Below are 13,964 nucleotides of genomic sequence, written 5' to 3' on the forward strand. Positions count from 1 at the left end.
AGTTATAACTGGAGAGCCATTTTTGGTTTGTCATCACTTTTAACCCTTTCTACTTATTCAAAGAATCACATGAGCTTTTTGCAGAAAGGCTTCCAGAAGCCCATTATATCATTGGATATACAGTATTGTTGGAAACAGATGCAGTTAAATGATTGAATATTTTTAGAAATGCATTGACAGTTAGTCCATTAAATAACAAGTGCAAATGTAACTATCCTAAAACTTGAGCAGACTGTTTCAACTTAGAAATTGAAGACCTTGTTTTCCTTGAAAAAATAAAAATAAAAAATACCACCCACCACATGAAAAGTCAGAGTTGTAGGCGTTTTGGTCAAACCTTGAAAATAACATTACATTCAACCTTATGCAATATTGTGAGATGACACTCACGACTTAATTTTAGCATCATATCTTATATTAGCATCTTACATTATATCATGTTATGCCTTTTCGTGTTGATTGTCAGCACAGGTGCTGTKTCATATTTATATTTTAAAGTCTCAAAGGTTTCATGACACAGAAAATAAGCGCTAATAATCAATCATTCCAACTTTAAAGTGATTACATCCAAGTTATTGGAAACTTTCCTTCATTTTTCAAGTTTCTCTCTCAACTAAAAGCACTCTGTCTTTGTGATTACGACGGATTTGGGACTAATATCTAATTATGCCCTAATAAACTTTAATGTGTTTTTAATTGCAGCAGGGTGTTAAAGTCAAACTTGCGGCCCCGTCTGTTGGGAAAGCGGAGGGTGAGAGGTGAAGACGGAGGCTGGAGGGAGGATGGGAAACACTTCTTTGGCAGAGGTTCCAGGAGCCTYGCAGGGAAGCAGCTGCTGCATACTGAAGCCATCCAGCACTAAAATGTTGCGACCCACAATGACACGCGGTAAAATGCATTTCTCTTGCTGCTCTTTTATGTCAAAAAGATGGAGGACGTTAATGTCTGCTTGAATTATGATCTGGAAAAAGAGACTCCTTATTGATTTGCTACTTTGTGAAAGGAATAACTACATCAGAGACGAGTGAGACTGAGCACCGCTGACAGACAGAAAGAGGTTTGAGTTTTCCTTTATGGATGGATGAGTCCAACAAAAATCCAGAGCAGGAAAATAGTCAATTCATGCATACAGAATCTGAAAGGGTCACATCTTGTGACTGAATCTTCTCTGAACGGATAATCTCCAAACTCAGATGCACGCCTGGATTCTCCAAGAAAATCCATTCAGGCTGTTTGTCTGCGCATGATTGTTCTGCATTTGTTTGCCTTGTTTATTCTAATGGGCTGTTGGAACAAAAACATATCTGCAGAATATTTCAAAGATTGATTGGGATGTAAATTGCCTTGCGAGTTCAATCGGTGTGGCTTGGCTTGTTTTAATTGGCTTCTGTTAATTAATGCCCAATGTGAAGACAAACTGAATTACTTGCAGATTTTGTGCATGTCATTATCTCCTAATTGCGTGCGCGTGTGTGTGCATGAATATTTGTTAACTCTTTCCTCACTTGTATTATTCTGTAAAAGTGATGGCGCTCTAAGAGCTTACATGGGTCGTTTGTTTAATTAATCATTAACGTTTTAATAGAGTCAAACACTAACCGGAAAAACTACCTTTTTTAAAGCTTTGAAAAACTAAGGAGTTTAATCCTAAAGGGATATTTTAGATCTTTCAAAGTGATCAGCTTTTCAAGTCTGCTCCATTCAAGATGGCTGCTAGAGCCAACTGACCATAAAAAAACTGCAAAAAGGACTAGAAATGAGTCGGTTATACAGATACTAAGACAGAATTTAATTTAATGTATTGTTCATTTGTATAGAAAGAAGTGCCACATAATACCATACATTAAAACATTTATAAGCTAATTTGCAATGCCAGTCCCTAGATGGGCTTTTAGCAACTTAAAAATGAAACTGTTTAAAAAGAACAAATCATTAAGACTATTCATAAAACAGACTAAAACACTGATTATAATATCATTAAAAAAGGATTACAAACTTGGTCCTCCTTCAGAAAATGCTTCAGTCTTGATCTAAAATGGTTCCAGACAGAAATTAGTTTTAAATCTGTAGAGATGGAATTTTACAATAAATCCTTGAGCAGAAAAAGCTGTTCGACCCRATGAAGTTTTAAAAATAAAGAGACCCTACTGTCTGCACCACATGTTACTAAGCTAGAAGATCTGAGAGGAACCAAAAGATCACAGACTACCTGAGGAGTCTGTCCAATTAGGCATTTAAAAACAAGTGTTAGATTGGAGAATTTGACGAAGTTTTAAAATGCATCATGTTTCTTCAGAAGATGAACGCCATGTCATCGGATGGGTTTTCTGTCCATCTTAACTACTCTGAAGAAATTTATTAGTCATTTAGAAACTGATTTTAAAAGCACCACACCATTTCATAGATTTCCTTTTTAAGTATTGATTCTTATAATCTATTGTTTGACTATTGTTATGTCTTGATTAAAATAGCTTTAGKTACATGCCTGAAACAAAATGACAACACATAATAAAAACTGTTGATGACACGCCAGGAAAGGATTTTTGTTTGAGTGTCTGCGATTCAGCCGTAGGCCAGTAGTGGGCGTACCAGGCACTGAAGAGCCATGTATTTATAGACCGGAACTTCCGGTTTCGAGCAGCGCTGCTTTGCTTGCTTCAGCCGTAAGAAATAAAACTTCGCTCAGAACCAGATCTGGGGTTGTATGGTCCATTCTCCTCACGGTTTTAGTCAGATTCAAAATTTATGTGATCTCGTCACGATTTCAGTTAACGAACATTAAATTTTCTTTTTTTTTCTTTTTTTGTCACTTCAGTAGAAAACGAAACCAAATAATTAGTTTATTTAGTTTGATTTGATTTGATTTATTTATTTAACAGGAAAAGATTATTAAAAATCAAGCCTGACTCAGCATAATTGCCGTTTTACAGCAGGTTCCTGTTCTGCAGCACATAAAACACTCAGAATTACAGCATCACAATCACATCATTATTACACCATAGACACAAAGACAAACAAGCATACCAAATTTCAAAAAGGCAGCATTTGCAAAATAGGACGTCTAAATATGAGCACAACAAAAAGTGTCAGCAGATGGCAGACAAGATTCTTCTTAAAGGGCTGTAGTTTTGAAATGGACTTTATGTTTTGAGGAATGTCATTCCATGCTTTAGTATAAACATAGAAGAAAGAMCTCTGGCCGTAACAGTTTTTAAAAGTTGGTAATATCAGTTGTCCTTTTGTAACAGATCTAGTTGAATGACCACTTCCAGAATTGATATGGGCAGCAATGCACAGAGAGTTCCATAATTGGCACCTTGGAAGATCTGAAAATATAAATTAATACCACTATACAAAACATAATTCTGAAAAGTCAAGGCATCAGACAATGAAAGAACTGTACAGTGATGAGTCCAACCAGGAAGTTTTTTATGAATTTTGTAGGCCCTGTTGTAGAGCCTAACTATGGGTTATAAGATTTCATTTGTTGTAAGAGACCAAACAGGTAAACAGTACGACATGGTTGAGAGTATAATGGCATGAAGATAGATATTTGAAACAGAAGATGTCAGATTGGATCTAATTTTTGAATAAACGTATAATTTCTGTTTCAACTTAGTGGTTAAGACTTGTACATGATCACGATAAGTCAAATGAGAATCCAAAGTAATTCCAAGATATTTGTAGGTAGTGACAATATCAAGGGGTTTGTTTAAAAAGTGAGTTGATTTGTTCTACTGAAATGTCTCCTGGGTGAGGAAAAATACATGCACAGTTTTTTTTAACATTAATTGACAAAATATTATCTTGAAGCAAACCATGAAATGTCTGAAGATCTGCTTGTAACTGACTATTAATAGATTCAATATTGAAATCAGACAAAAAAGAACAGTATCATCAGCATACATTAAAATATTTGAATACTTCAATATTTTTGGAAGGTCATTTATGTATAATAGGAAAAGCAATGGGCCCAGTATGCTACCCTGCGGAACTCCCACGGAACAGGGCAGAGACCCGGACACAGAGCTTCCATGTTTCACAACCTGACACCTATCAGTCAAATAAGAGGAAAACATTTGTATTGCAGATGATGAAAGTTGAAAAGAAATCAACTTTTGTAAGAGTGTATAATGATCAACTGTGTCAAACGCTTTACGAAAATCAATATACTGTATACAGCACCAGTTACTTGAACTTTGTTCAAAGCAACACGTATTTGTTCAGTGAATAAAATTAAGGCAGACATGGTTGACCTTGACGTGCGGAAACCATGTTGGCTATTGCTTAGCATATTATTAGCTTCTAGATGCTGAAGTAGTTGATTAAATGATGTTTTTTCAAGTAACTTAGAAAAAATAGGAAGAACAGAAATTGGCCGATAGTTTGAAACTTCTGTTGGATCACCAGATTTAAAAATGGGAGTTTATTTCTTCATCATCAGTGACTTTTTTAAAATTTTCTTTCAACTCTGTTATAAATCATTCATAGAGGCTCAAGGTTGTAGCTGCTGCTTGAACCCAAGAGGTTACGCAATAAAGTAAAAGGAGAAAAAAATGATTGTGAGGTTAAAACTGTTTAAATCCATTAAATGGTGAGCAGAGTAGCAAAAGCAAATTTGCACACATTCAGATGAACATATTTGTTATTGGAATTTGATGTGGTAATAGCTGAGGGTGGTTATCCTGTGATATTGCATGAGATGAATTAAAATGGTTACAACTCCATCACTTCAACATAAATGATTTTGATTTAGACTCCAACGATTGCTTGGCCGTTTTAGCTTAAAAACAGCAATCACAACCAGATGCTTCTAGATGTTCCACGATTCAGATTTAGGAGTAAAGGTGATCATACTTTCACTGTTGCTGCTCCCAATCTATGGAATAACTCACCCTTTAATATTAGATCTGCTCATAGCTTGGAAAACTTCAAAGTGCTTCTTAAGACTTTTATTCAATGRCATTTAATTAAAGTAAGGCCTGACATTGTAATTGATCTGTTTTTATTATTGTTGGTTGTAATTTATTATGTATTTTTAGCCCCTTTTTTAAATAAAATTGACACATGAAACACTATTATGCATTACTTTTCCCCTAAAAACATGTACAATTGGTTGCCTTCAGGCCTCCCTTGAAATCTGAGATCTCAACAGGACTTGCCTGGTTAAATAACTGTTAATTAATTAATTAATTAATTAATTTTCCAAACAAATACTGCTCTTGTATCTAAAAGTTAGGATATTTATTGTTTGAAACATTTCCATAAAAACCCACTTCAAAAGATCTGAACTGTCTTTTCTTGTTAAAGTTCTTTGCAAGAACCCATCCCAAAGTGACTTCCTCTGMGATAATCCATCTTTGATGCGATAACTACACGGATGTTTTACGAAAAATGACTTCACTGGTAACTTCTGAGTCCTTTGAGCATATTTTTCTGAATCATTACACCAAATGATCTATTTAGCAAATAGATCATTTAGACTCAAATCATTAAACTGACAAAAAAAAAAAAGCTAAAACTCACATTTCAGTGGTGATTCATCAGTGGTTGGCGGCTTGTACGCCAAAAGTGRAAAGAAAACAAATCCTTAAGTGCTTCTTCTTGGAGTTCGATTCAACCTGAAGCAGCGGCTCAGCGAGGACGCAATGAACTGTGGGTCATCTCCTGGACCTCCCTGCAGCTGATGAGACATGTGCGACTTGTGGTGCAAAGCAGAAAGATTCATATTTTCAGACCATTAAACAGAGGATGCTAAAGCTGTGCGCAGACATACAGCGGTCAAAACGCATCAAAGGGTAAAACAGCACAGTGAGTCATCACGCCGCTCTGCGATTTATCTCGCCAGCCAGTCACTGAATCGAGGAGGTCCTCAACAGCAACAAATAAACATATTAGTGTGATCAGTCGTGCTCCGAGAGGGATGACTGCTTTGCAAATTAACGACAGTCTGTTGCCATGAGGACTGGAGAGCTGTTAGACCCAGGGTGACCTTGAAGAGCCTCTTTATGGGAGTGATTGACGTGGCGACTCTTGCCAGAGTGACGGGAGGGGTTGACAGACGCGTGGCAGAGCTGCAGGTGGCAGCACACCTGGGAGGTGAAGAATAAAATCTGCTTTCGCTTCCTCAGGTTTTGACCACAAACCTGATCTTGAATTGAATTTACAGTGCGAGCAACTTAAGCAAAAACACCCAWTCTGTGGTGATCTGTGTGTTTGGTCACTTTTATCACCCAGTGCCAAAGGRGAAGCAGCAATTTTTGCCCGAGTGTGTGCCTGCAGCAAAAAACTCTCATAAACCAGACGATAGATTTTAATGAAACTTTCATAATGCAGCTGGCTGGATATCTACAACAAAAAACTTTTAGATTTAATCCAATTCAAGATGGCCACCACCTTAACAAACACATAAATGACTATAACTCAATGTATTTTAAAGATTTTGAGCTAAAATTCAGTGTGGTAGTAGCTCACAACACACATGCTGAGAGATAACTGATCACAATATCTGTTTCAGAGGTTTATAGTAACTAAGTACATTTACTTTGTTACAGTATTTAAGTAGTTTTTTTGAGGATTTGTAATTCGACCATTTTTTTTAGCTACTTTTAATTTTACTTTGTTACATTTTAAAGCTAAAAATGATACTTTTACTTCTTTACTTTAAAATTTAACACCTAGTTACTTGTTACAAAATTAAATATGTTTGAACTCATCATGAAAGCAGACGTTTATGCACTCTAAAAAATGAAGTGTTGAATTTACTCAACAAAGTCATGTCAACTGGTTCCACTAAGATTAGTTGAGTAAACTGARCAAAGATRCATATATTGCTCAATTTACTCAAMCAGGCTTAGTGGAGTCAGTTTGGTTCAGTAAATTCAACAATTTATTTATTAGAGCAGTGGTTACCAAACTTTTCAGCCTTGGACCCTCAAAATACCAGCAGAAGAGATCTGAGCCCCCGGATCATGACCAATGTTTTCATGTCAAAAAAATAAGAGCATAGTAACAATATTCATTATGCTATTTTTGTCCATTTTAAGTACACTAACCTTACTCTTTTGTAACAACAAAGGCAAAAAAAAWTAATTGTTAGTTGTTATTTTCTAATATAATTAATTCAGAAAACCTTTTCAGGACCCCAACTTGATGTTTTGGAACCCCATTGTGGGTCCCGACCCCGAACCTCTGTATTAGAAAGTGTGTAAACTACTTTTACTTTTCCAATTTTTGTGAACATTTTTATTACTTTTACTTAAGTAGTTTTCTCATCTGTGAAATATATTTTTACCAAAGTCATTTCTGTTCATGTAATTTTACTTTGAGTTTTTTTCCCAAGTACTTTATAGACCTCTGCTGTTTTTAAAACTTTAGGTTTTGGGAGTTAACTACGTCTGCCACTGAGACGATTGGCGTGTTGTGTTCACAACACTGAGAAAAGGATACTCTGTGATAAAATGGGTTGGGCATCGAGTCTCAAGTGTTGACTGGAACTGGGACTAATGTTTCGATCCTCCTAGAAGTGTTCGAAATTTTACATTTCAAGTCGTAGTTTCGATACCCTGTCTGCTGACTGAAAAAAAAGCTGTTGAAAGCCAACAGAAAAACCAGTAGGTGAGCTGCCTGAACACAACGAAGAAGAATGTGTGGGATGCCCGCGGTTCACAGGTTTGATATAAAGWGGTTGATAACAGCTTCATAAATAGAAAAAGTTTATAGAATTTAAATTCTTAGAGAAGCTGAGACTATTTCATCCAGAAAGAACTCTGGTTRSMTACCTYATTTTAACCATTTAACTTTTTGTTTACCTTGCCTCTATAAAGAATCAAAATCAGAAATCATTGGGAACCAAATCAAAACCAGAAACCAGAACCTGAATTCAAACAATGCCCATCCATAGTGGTAAAGGWAAATGCTACAGGACCATCTCCAAGYAGCCTTATGACCCTCTGACCACTTCTGCCAATATTATAAAATACGTAAGGTTCATGAGACTACAGCAAACCTCCCAGGATGTGGATGCAAAAGGAAATGCAACCCCGTGTTAATCAGACGATGCCCATGTTAGAAAAAGAGCAAAAAGAAACCATTCTAAACTACTTAAACAAAACTTCAAAGTCAAGATGCAACACTTTCTGATCGCACCATCTGTAGCTTTTTGAATTTTAACGAGCTCCATGGAAGAACACCCAGGAGGACTTTATTGACAGAGAAGCACAAACAAACCAGGCAGGAATCTGAAAAACGCATGAAGACAAGCCCCAAAATGTCTGTGACTTTAGAGAAAAAATGCTGAAGGTATTTCGTCACATCAGCTGCAATTTTGTGATTATTGTGAAATGATACACACAAGCATATCCGTTTAACTCCCTAAAATAATCCTCTAGAGMCTTAAGAGTGCTTTATTGGGAATACCAGCCATGAACAGTTCTGACTCTGAATATTAAGCATTATTCTAGCAGGAGTTGGAAGCATTTCAAGAGTTTTAAAATACTATAAATTTATTGACTCCCACACCAACAGTTACTGTTTGTAAATAATTTGTCTCTTTATGACCTCTTCTAACAGGAAGGTTAACCAAGTTGAAGTCTGAAAAAAAAACTACTATGATGATGTTTTAAAAAGAATGGTTAGATTTTAATACCTGTGATGTCATGCTGTTTAAAAGAGTCGCTGTAGATCTGGTGCTGACTGGGACAGTGCTTCTTCAGCCATTTGCACACATCCTGCTGGGTCCACAGAGCCACCGGCTTGGAGAGCTTCACGTACCCTGGCTGCATGAGAAAAAAAAAACATTCATTATTTTACAAACTAAAAATATTCATCTTTTGTAGTCACCGGCAAAATATGAAAATATCCCATTTGTACTGCTACAGCTGCTTTGAGTAAAGTTCCAAGAAGAAGTACTCAATAAAAAAACAACACCAGTCAAATTAGTCACATGGAGTATTAACATTAATAAAACCCAGACTAAAGTGTGAAAATACTGATATTAAAGTCTGAGTGAAGTAAATTAGAGGTTTACATGAAAATACTGCTCATTATATTTACATTTTTAAATTTAAGTCTAATACTTTCATGACCATGTGAAGTGGTTTTGTTTGGTAGGTTGGTTAAAAACATGTTTTTCTGTAATTTTATTGAACTCTAAGCACTTTTATCTCTTAATTTTTTTTATTATGCACACTGAAACTGAAAACTGGACAAAAAATGAATTTTAAAAACCATCAGGGTGATAAATGTGAAGGTAAAATCCTTAAAGGAAAAAAAGAAATCTGAAGAAATAGGAGTTTATAGGAGTTATGAAGGGGTGTCCAGACAAACCACAGAAAAAATAAACATCTATTTAATTCTTGAGAAAACATCAGAAACTCATGAACGTTTTTCTTTAGAGTTTTATTTTTAGACTGTTTTTTTTTTTTGCTTTGAATGCTGAAGACACAAATATACCCCAGCTTTAAATACTTTTAAATACTATCAAACAAAAACCTCAGATGAACTGAAGTTTTATTTTAAGCATCGTTTGAATCTGGTGTTTCATTTATCTTTTGATACATTGTAGCTGCAAGACAGAGTTTTCAAATATGCTGATGATGCAGCTTTGTTGGTCTCAAACATCTCTCTCTGTCCCAATAAATACCTGGTTGGAGAAATGACCCAGACTGAAGATAGTGTCAAATAATGGAAGAATTACATTGAGGGTCTTATTTAAAMCCGTAGAGAGGCAGACCTGAACGTTGGTCTATAAAGGGGGACTGTGCTCCAACTATTGAGGGATCATACTTTGAACACATTCTCACTCCYGACTCGTCAACATATTGACGCTTTTCCAAGGTTCCCTCTGCGTCTTATTTTGACGCTTCAGGTGACCCCCTTGTGTCAGTCCTTGCCGCCCGTGGCTTTTCCGGGTTGCGCCACCAGGGGTCTTTGGGTCAGGGGTCTGAGGTTAATATGAGGGATCAGGATTAATGGTTAATTTTAGGTAGTGGGGTCAGGGATAGGATGTCTAYGGCGAATATTAGGTAATGTTAGGCTTTGGAACACGTAGTTGACGTGAATTTCCTACATTTTCTAAAAATGGTTAAATTTAGGTATCAGGGTTAATGGTTAATTTTAGTATAGGGTCAGGAACATTTTAGGCTTTGGGATGGTAGTATTTGTGCATTTTCTACACTTTTTGAAATTATGACAACAGATTCCGCCCCATCTCGTCAAAAACTGATGCAAGGGGCCTACCCGACGCGTCAAAATCGGACGCAGAGGGAACCTTGGAAAAGCGTCAATATGTGATGACTTGGGAGTGAGAATGGGTTGACACTTTATGTTAAATCCAGTGTGTTGGAGGGGAGACTCTGACAGATTGTCAATGCCTGGAATGTGTTGGGATCCCTTCCAGGAGGAGCTGGAGATGTTGCTGGGGAGAAGGATGTCTGGATTTCTATCTGGACCTTTTACCTCCAAAATCTGACCACAGAAAAGCAACAGAAGATGGATGAATAGTTGGATCTTCTCACTTTTGTTTACACATTTGCTTAGACAGTAGTTATTTAAAGATTACATTAATCCACCTTTGTCTTGGTCCTGGTCCATTAGCTCATCAACCTGGTCTGAACTTATATTTTAACACCAAAATTAAACCTTTTTTTATGCTCTGGCAAATGTTGACCTTTTTGCTGATTTTGATTGAGAAGGCTACTAAAATTACAAACAAAGAAGTGATTAAAATCCTCTCCCTTTCACTTTAACCTGCTCCATGGAGCAGTGAGGCATTGCATAGCAATGGAAGCCCTTTTCCTCCTGCAGCCAGAGAAATCTGGCAGCTTTTCCTCAACTGCAGCTTTCCATCAGGTCCCCTCTATGCCCTGAATTCACTCTCATATGGTCCCTGTCAGATCAGGCACAGTCTTCTCCACTTCAGCTGTTTTTTTTCCTCCTTTCTTTTTATTCTTCTCTGAGCTCCCACTCACTCTATATCTAGCATCCGAGAGGAATCGAGGAGAGGTACATGCAGGTGTGAGCATATGGTCTGTATCTCCCACATGAAGGTGAAGTGACAGACAGTTCAACCAAGCAGGCAAGTATGGAGGCAGGTAGGCAGGATGCAGCACGTAATGTAAGTGCCTGGCAGCCTGAATGAATAGATGTTCAACATACAGAGAAGGGACAGGTTGTTGTCACAGGAAGAAGACACATTTACCCACTAGAAAAATAGCTTATTTTGTGAAAATACAATGTGAACACTATGTGTTGAAGGATGATGATGAAATTTGCTTAAGCCGAAATCAAGTTGAAAAGAAAAAGAACAAAAGCTGAAGGCTGAAGTAGCAAAACACTAGCTAAAATAGCAATGCACTAGCTAAAGCTAAAACTAGTACGGTACCATAATATCAGCAAAATGTTTGCTAGAAGTAAAAATTATCAAAAAGCTACCCAACAGTAATAAAATATCTGAAAAATATAAGAATCTACGGAGCCCACGAGTGGACATGGGGGGATTTTTTTCTTTTGCGTTCCTTCGCAATACTTTTGCGTTATCTCGCAATACTTTTGCATTACCTTGCAATACTTTTGCGTTCCCTCACAATATTGTTTTGCGTTYCCACGCAAAAGTTTGATTTGTATATGAACTGAATTGAATCAGACTTTTATTTTGAAATATCCRGTTACCAAAACAGKATGTGTCGCCACAAGTTTGTGAAATTGACATTGATGTTGCGTGGCTGCACTGTGTTAAAATATCGGCATATGACACACTTCCATACATGGCTGTGTGATATATTCATTCTGAAGCTGAATTAAAGCAGTAGGCTAACTCGCTAATGGTGAACATGTGAGTTTGTTAATAAAGCAGYAGGCACARCAGTGTTTAATGACTTTTGCGAGGGAACGCAAAAGGTATTGCGAGGTAACGCAACACTTTTGCATGGGAACGCAAAAAGAAAACAAATCCCCCATGTCCCCTTGCAGGCTCAGTAAGAATCAACAAAATACTTAGCAAAATCTAAAAGTAGCAAAAAATAGCTAAAAAAGCTATGCACTTGCTAAAGCTAAAACTAGCAATTCACGATATCAGGAAAAACTTTGGTAAAGTAAAAAGTATCAAAAAGCTTCCTAACAGTATTAAAAGAATATATAAAAAATATAAGAATCAACAAAATATGCATCAAAATCTAAAAGTAGCAAAAAACAGCTAAAAGCTAAATGTGGGAAAAACCTAGCTAAATCTCCCAAAGAAGGCACCAGCTAGGAGTTGCAAAATGCTAAAAACTGAAAGTAGCAATTAGTTAACTAGATGGTAGCTAAAACTGGAACATGTAGATAAAAAGATAAAGTAAAACAACAACTAAAGAGCTAAACGTTATAAAAACCAGAACGACAGCTAAAATCTGAAAATAACAGAACGATGGCATAAAACATTAAAGTAGCATACAGAGATAAAAAAAAAAAAAACAGAGCAAGTATGCTGAAGATTTCCAACAACGTTTCTGGAGTAACTGAAGAAATTCAGTGCATTTATGTGAGGAAAACAAACAACATGCAGAAGTAGTTAGTTAAAAAATGTATGAAAAAATGAAAAACAGAAATGCAGCATCAGCATYCACACCATTACAAATAGAACTCAGCTCGCTGCTAATTAACCCTGACTGGGAGCCCGAGGCGACAGAGGAGAGAAGGAGGCCAAGCTGGAGAAGGAGTGAGGGACAGGACAGAAAGGAGGAGGTCGAGCATGGCTGGGTTGACAGATGAGGCAGGGGAGTAAAAAGCCAGAGCTGCAGACTGACACAGGAGATTCTCATTTTCCACGAACCCATTTGTGAGTCAATGGCCATCTGTGTTTTACATTCTGCACTGATTTAGCCCATAGCTGTTTTCCAGGAGCCGGTACAATAGGTGAGCGGCTGCCTTCTCGCCTGCCAGCCAGTCAGCCAGCCAGCAGAGCCAGAGGGCGAAGAGAAAAACAGTACAGAGAGGGAACGAGAGCACAATCACGCTCAAAGAGCTGCGTTCAAGAGACTACGAGCCAATTAGTGAGCTGAGTGACAGCACAGGGTTGAGAGGAGAAGCTGCTTTACTTCTGAGGGGGAAACATGATAGATCAGACACACAAACACACATAATACACATGTGCATCTCAGAAAAACAAATACAGAAAACAAAAGCCTGGAGTATTAAACTAATACTAATTATGTTGGGAAATTAAGGAGTTGTTGTGAATGATATTCAGCAACAACGCCACATTTAAGCTCAAGATCTATAAAATTAACTAAGTTCTTGTCGTTTTTCTGTCAGCTAATATTGATGATCTTTGGCGGCCATCTTGAATTGGACAAACTGAACATTAATTAGCTGTAAGCACATCTAATTATTGTCTTCTGTGAGTTATTTTAAATCTATGCCGTGAGTTATGGGATATTTTGCTGAAGCTACACRGGTAAAAAACTATCGCCTTCGGCAGTGCTCAATAATAAAAACACACATGCACCACCTGTCTGCACACAAATCGCCCATCTTTAGTCTTTCTGAACATGTATTCAGTTGTGCAAAGATATTGGGCTTTAATTAATATCTGAAGGCCCAGTTCAAGCTCCCCTGTTACCTTAGCAACAGAGCAAGGACAACCCAAAAATTAAAGACGAGGAGGAAGGCCTTCGGGAGATCGGAAAACTGCAAAAACACGAGCCAGAGTCTGGAATAAATATCCCCCTCCCCCGCACCCCGCTTAATAACAACTGCAACGGGGCGCAGTTACATACATAATGAAGCATGTAATCGCACCAACGCTGATAAGCATTTGAAAAGATCCAACATGAACAGACTCCATTAATTTAATCAAGAGCCGATCGCACGGCCCTCTTTGTGACACCGATGTTTCAAATACAATAAAAGAGCCGGGATCAAAGAGAAGAGAAGCAGACAGGATGTGACTGTGTGTGTGCGTGTGTGTGTGTGTGTGTGTGTGT

At 37.3% G+C, this 13,964-nt stretch overlaps 1 protein-coding gene across 6 annotated transcripts in view; it reads right to left on the minus strand.

The window, feature by feature from the left end:
- Positions 1-13,964, minus strand: part of samd12 (sterile alpha motif domain containing 12) — a 129,124-nt gene that overhangs the window by 88,106 nt on the left and 27,054 nt on the right. For all 6 annotated transcript variants that reach the window (XM_014022455.1, XM_014022454.1, XM_014022457.1 and 3 more), the window contains 1 exon segment: positions 8,648-8,777. In XM_014022455.1, the coding sequence (XP_013877909.1) occupies positions 8,648-8,777 (130 nt within the window).

The sequence above is a fragment of the Austrofundulus limnaeus genome, unplaced genomic scaffold (assembly GCF_001266775.1).
Source record: "Austrofundulus limnaeus strain Quisiro unplaced genomic scaffold, Austrofundulus_limnaeus-1.0 Scaffold330, whole genome shotgun sequence".
Classification (NCBI taxonomy): Eukaryota; Metazoa; Chordata; class Actinopteri; order Cyprinodontiformes; family Rivulidae; genus Austrofundulus; species Austrofundulus limnaeus.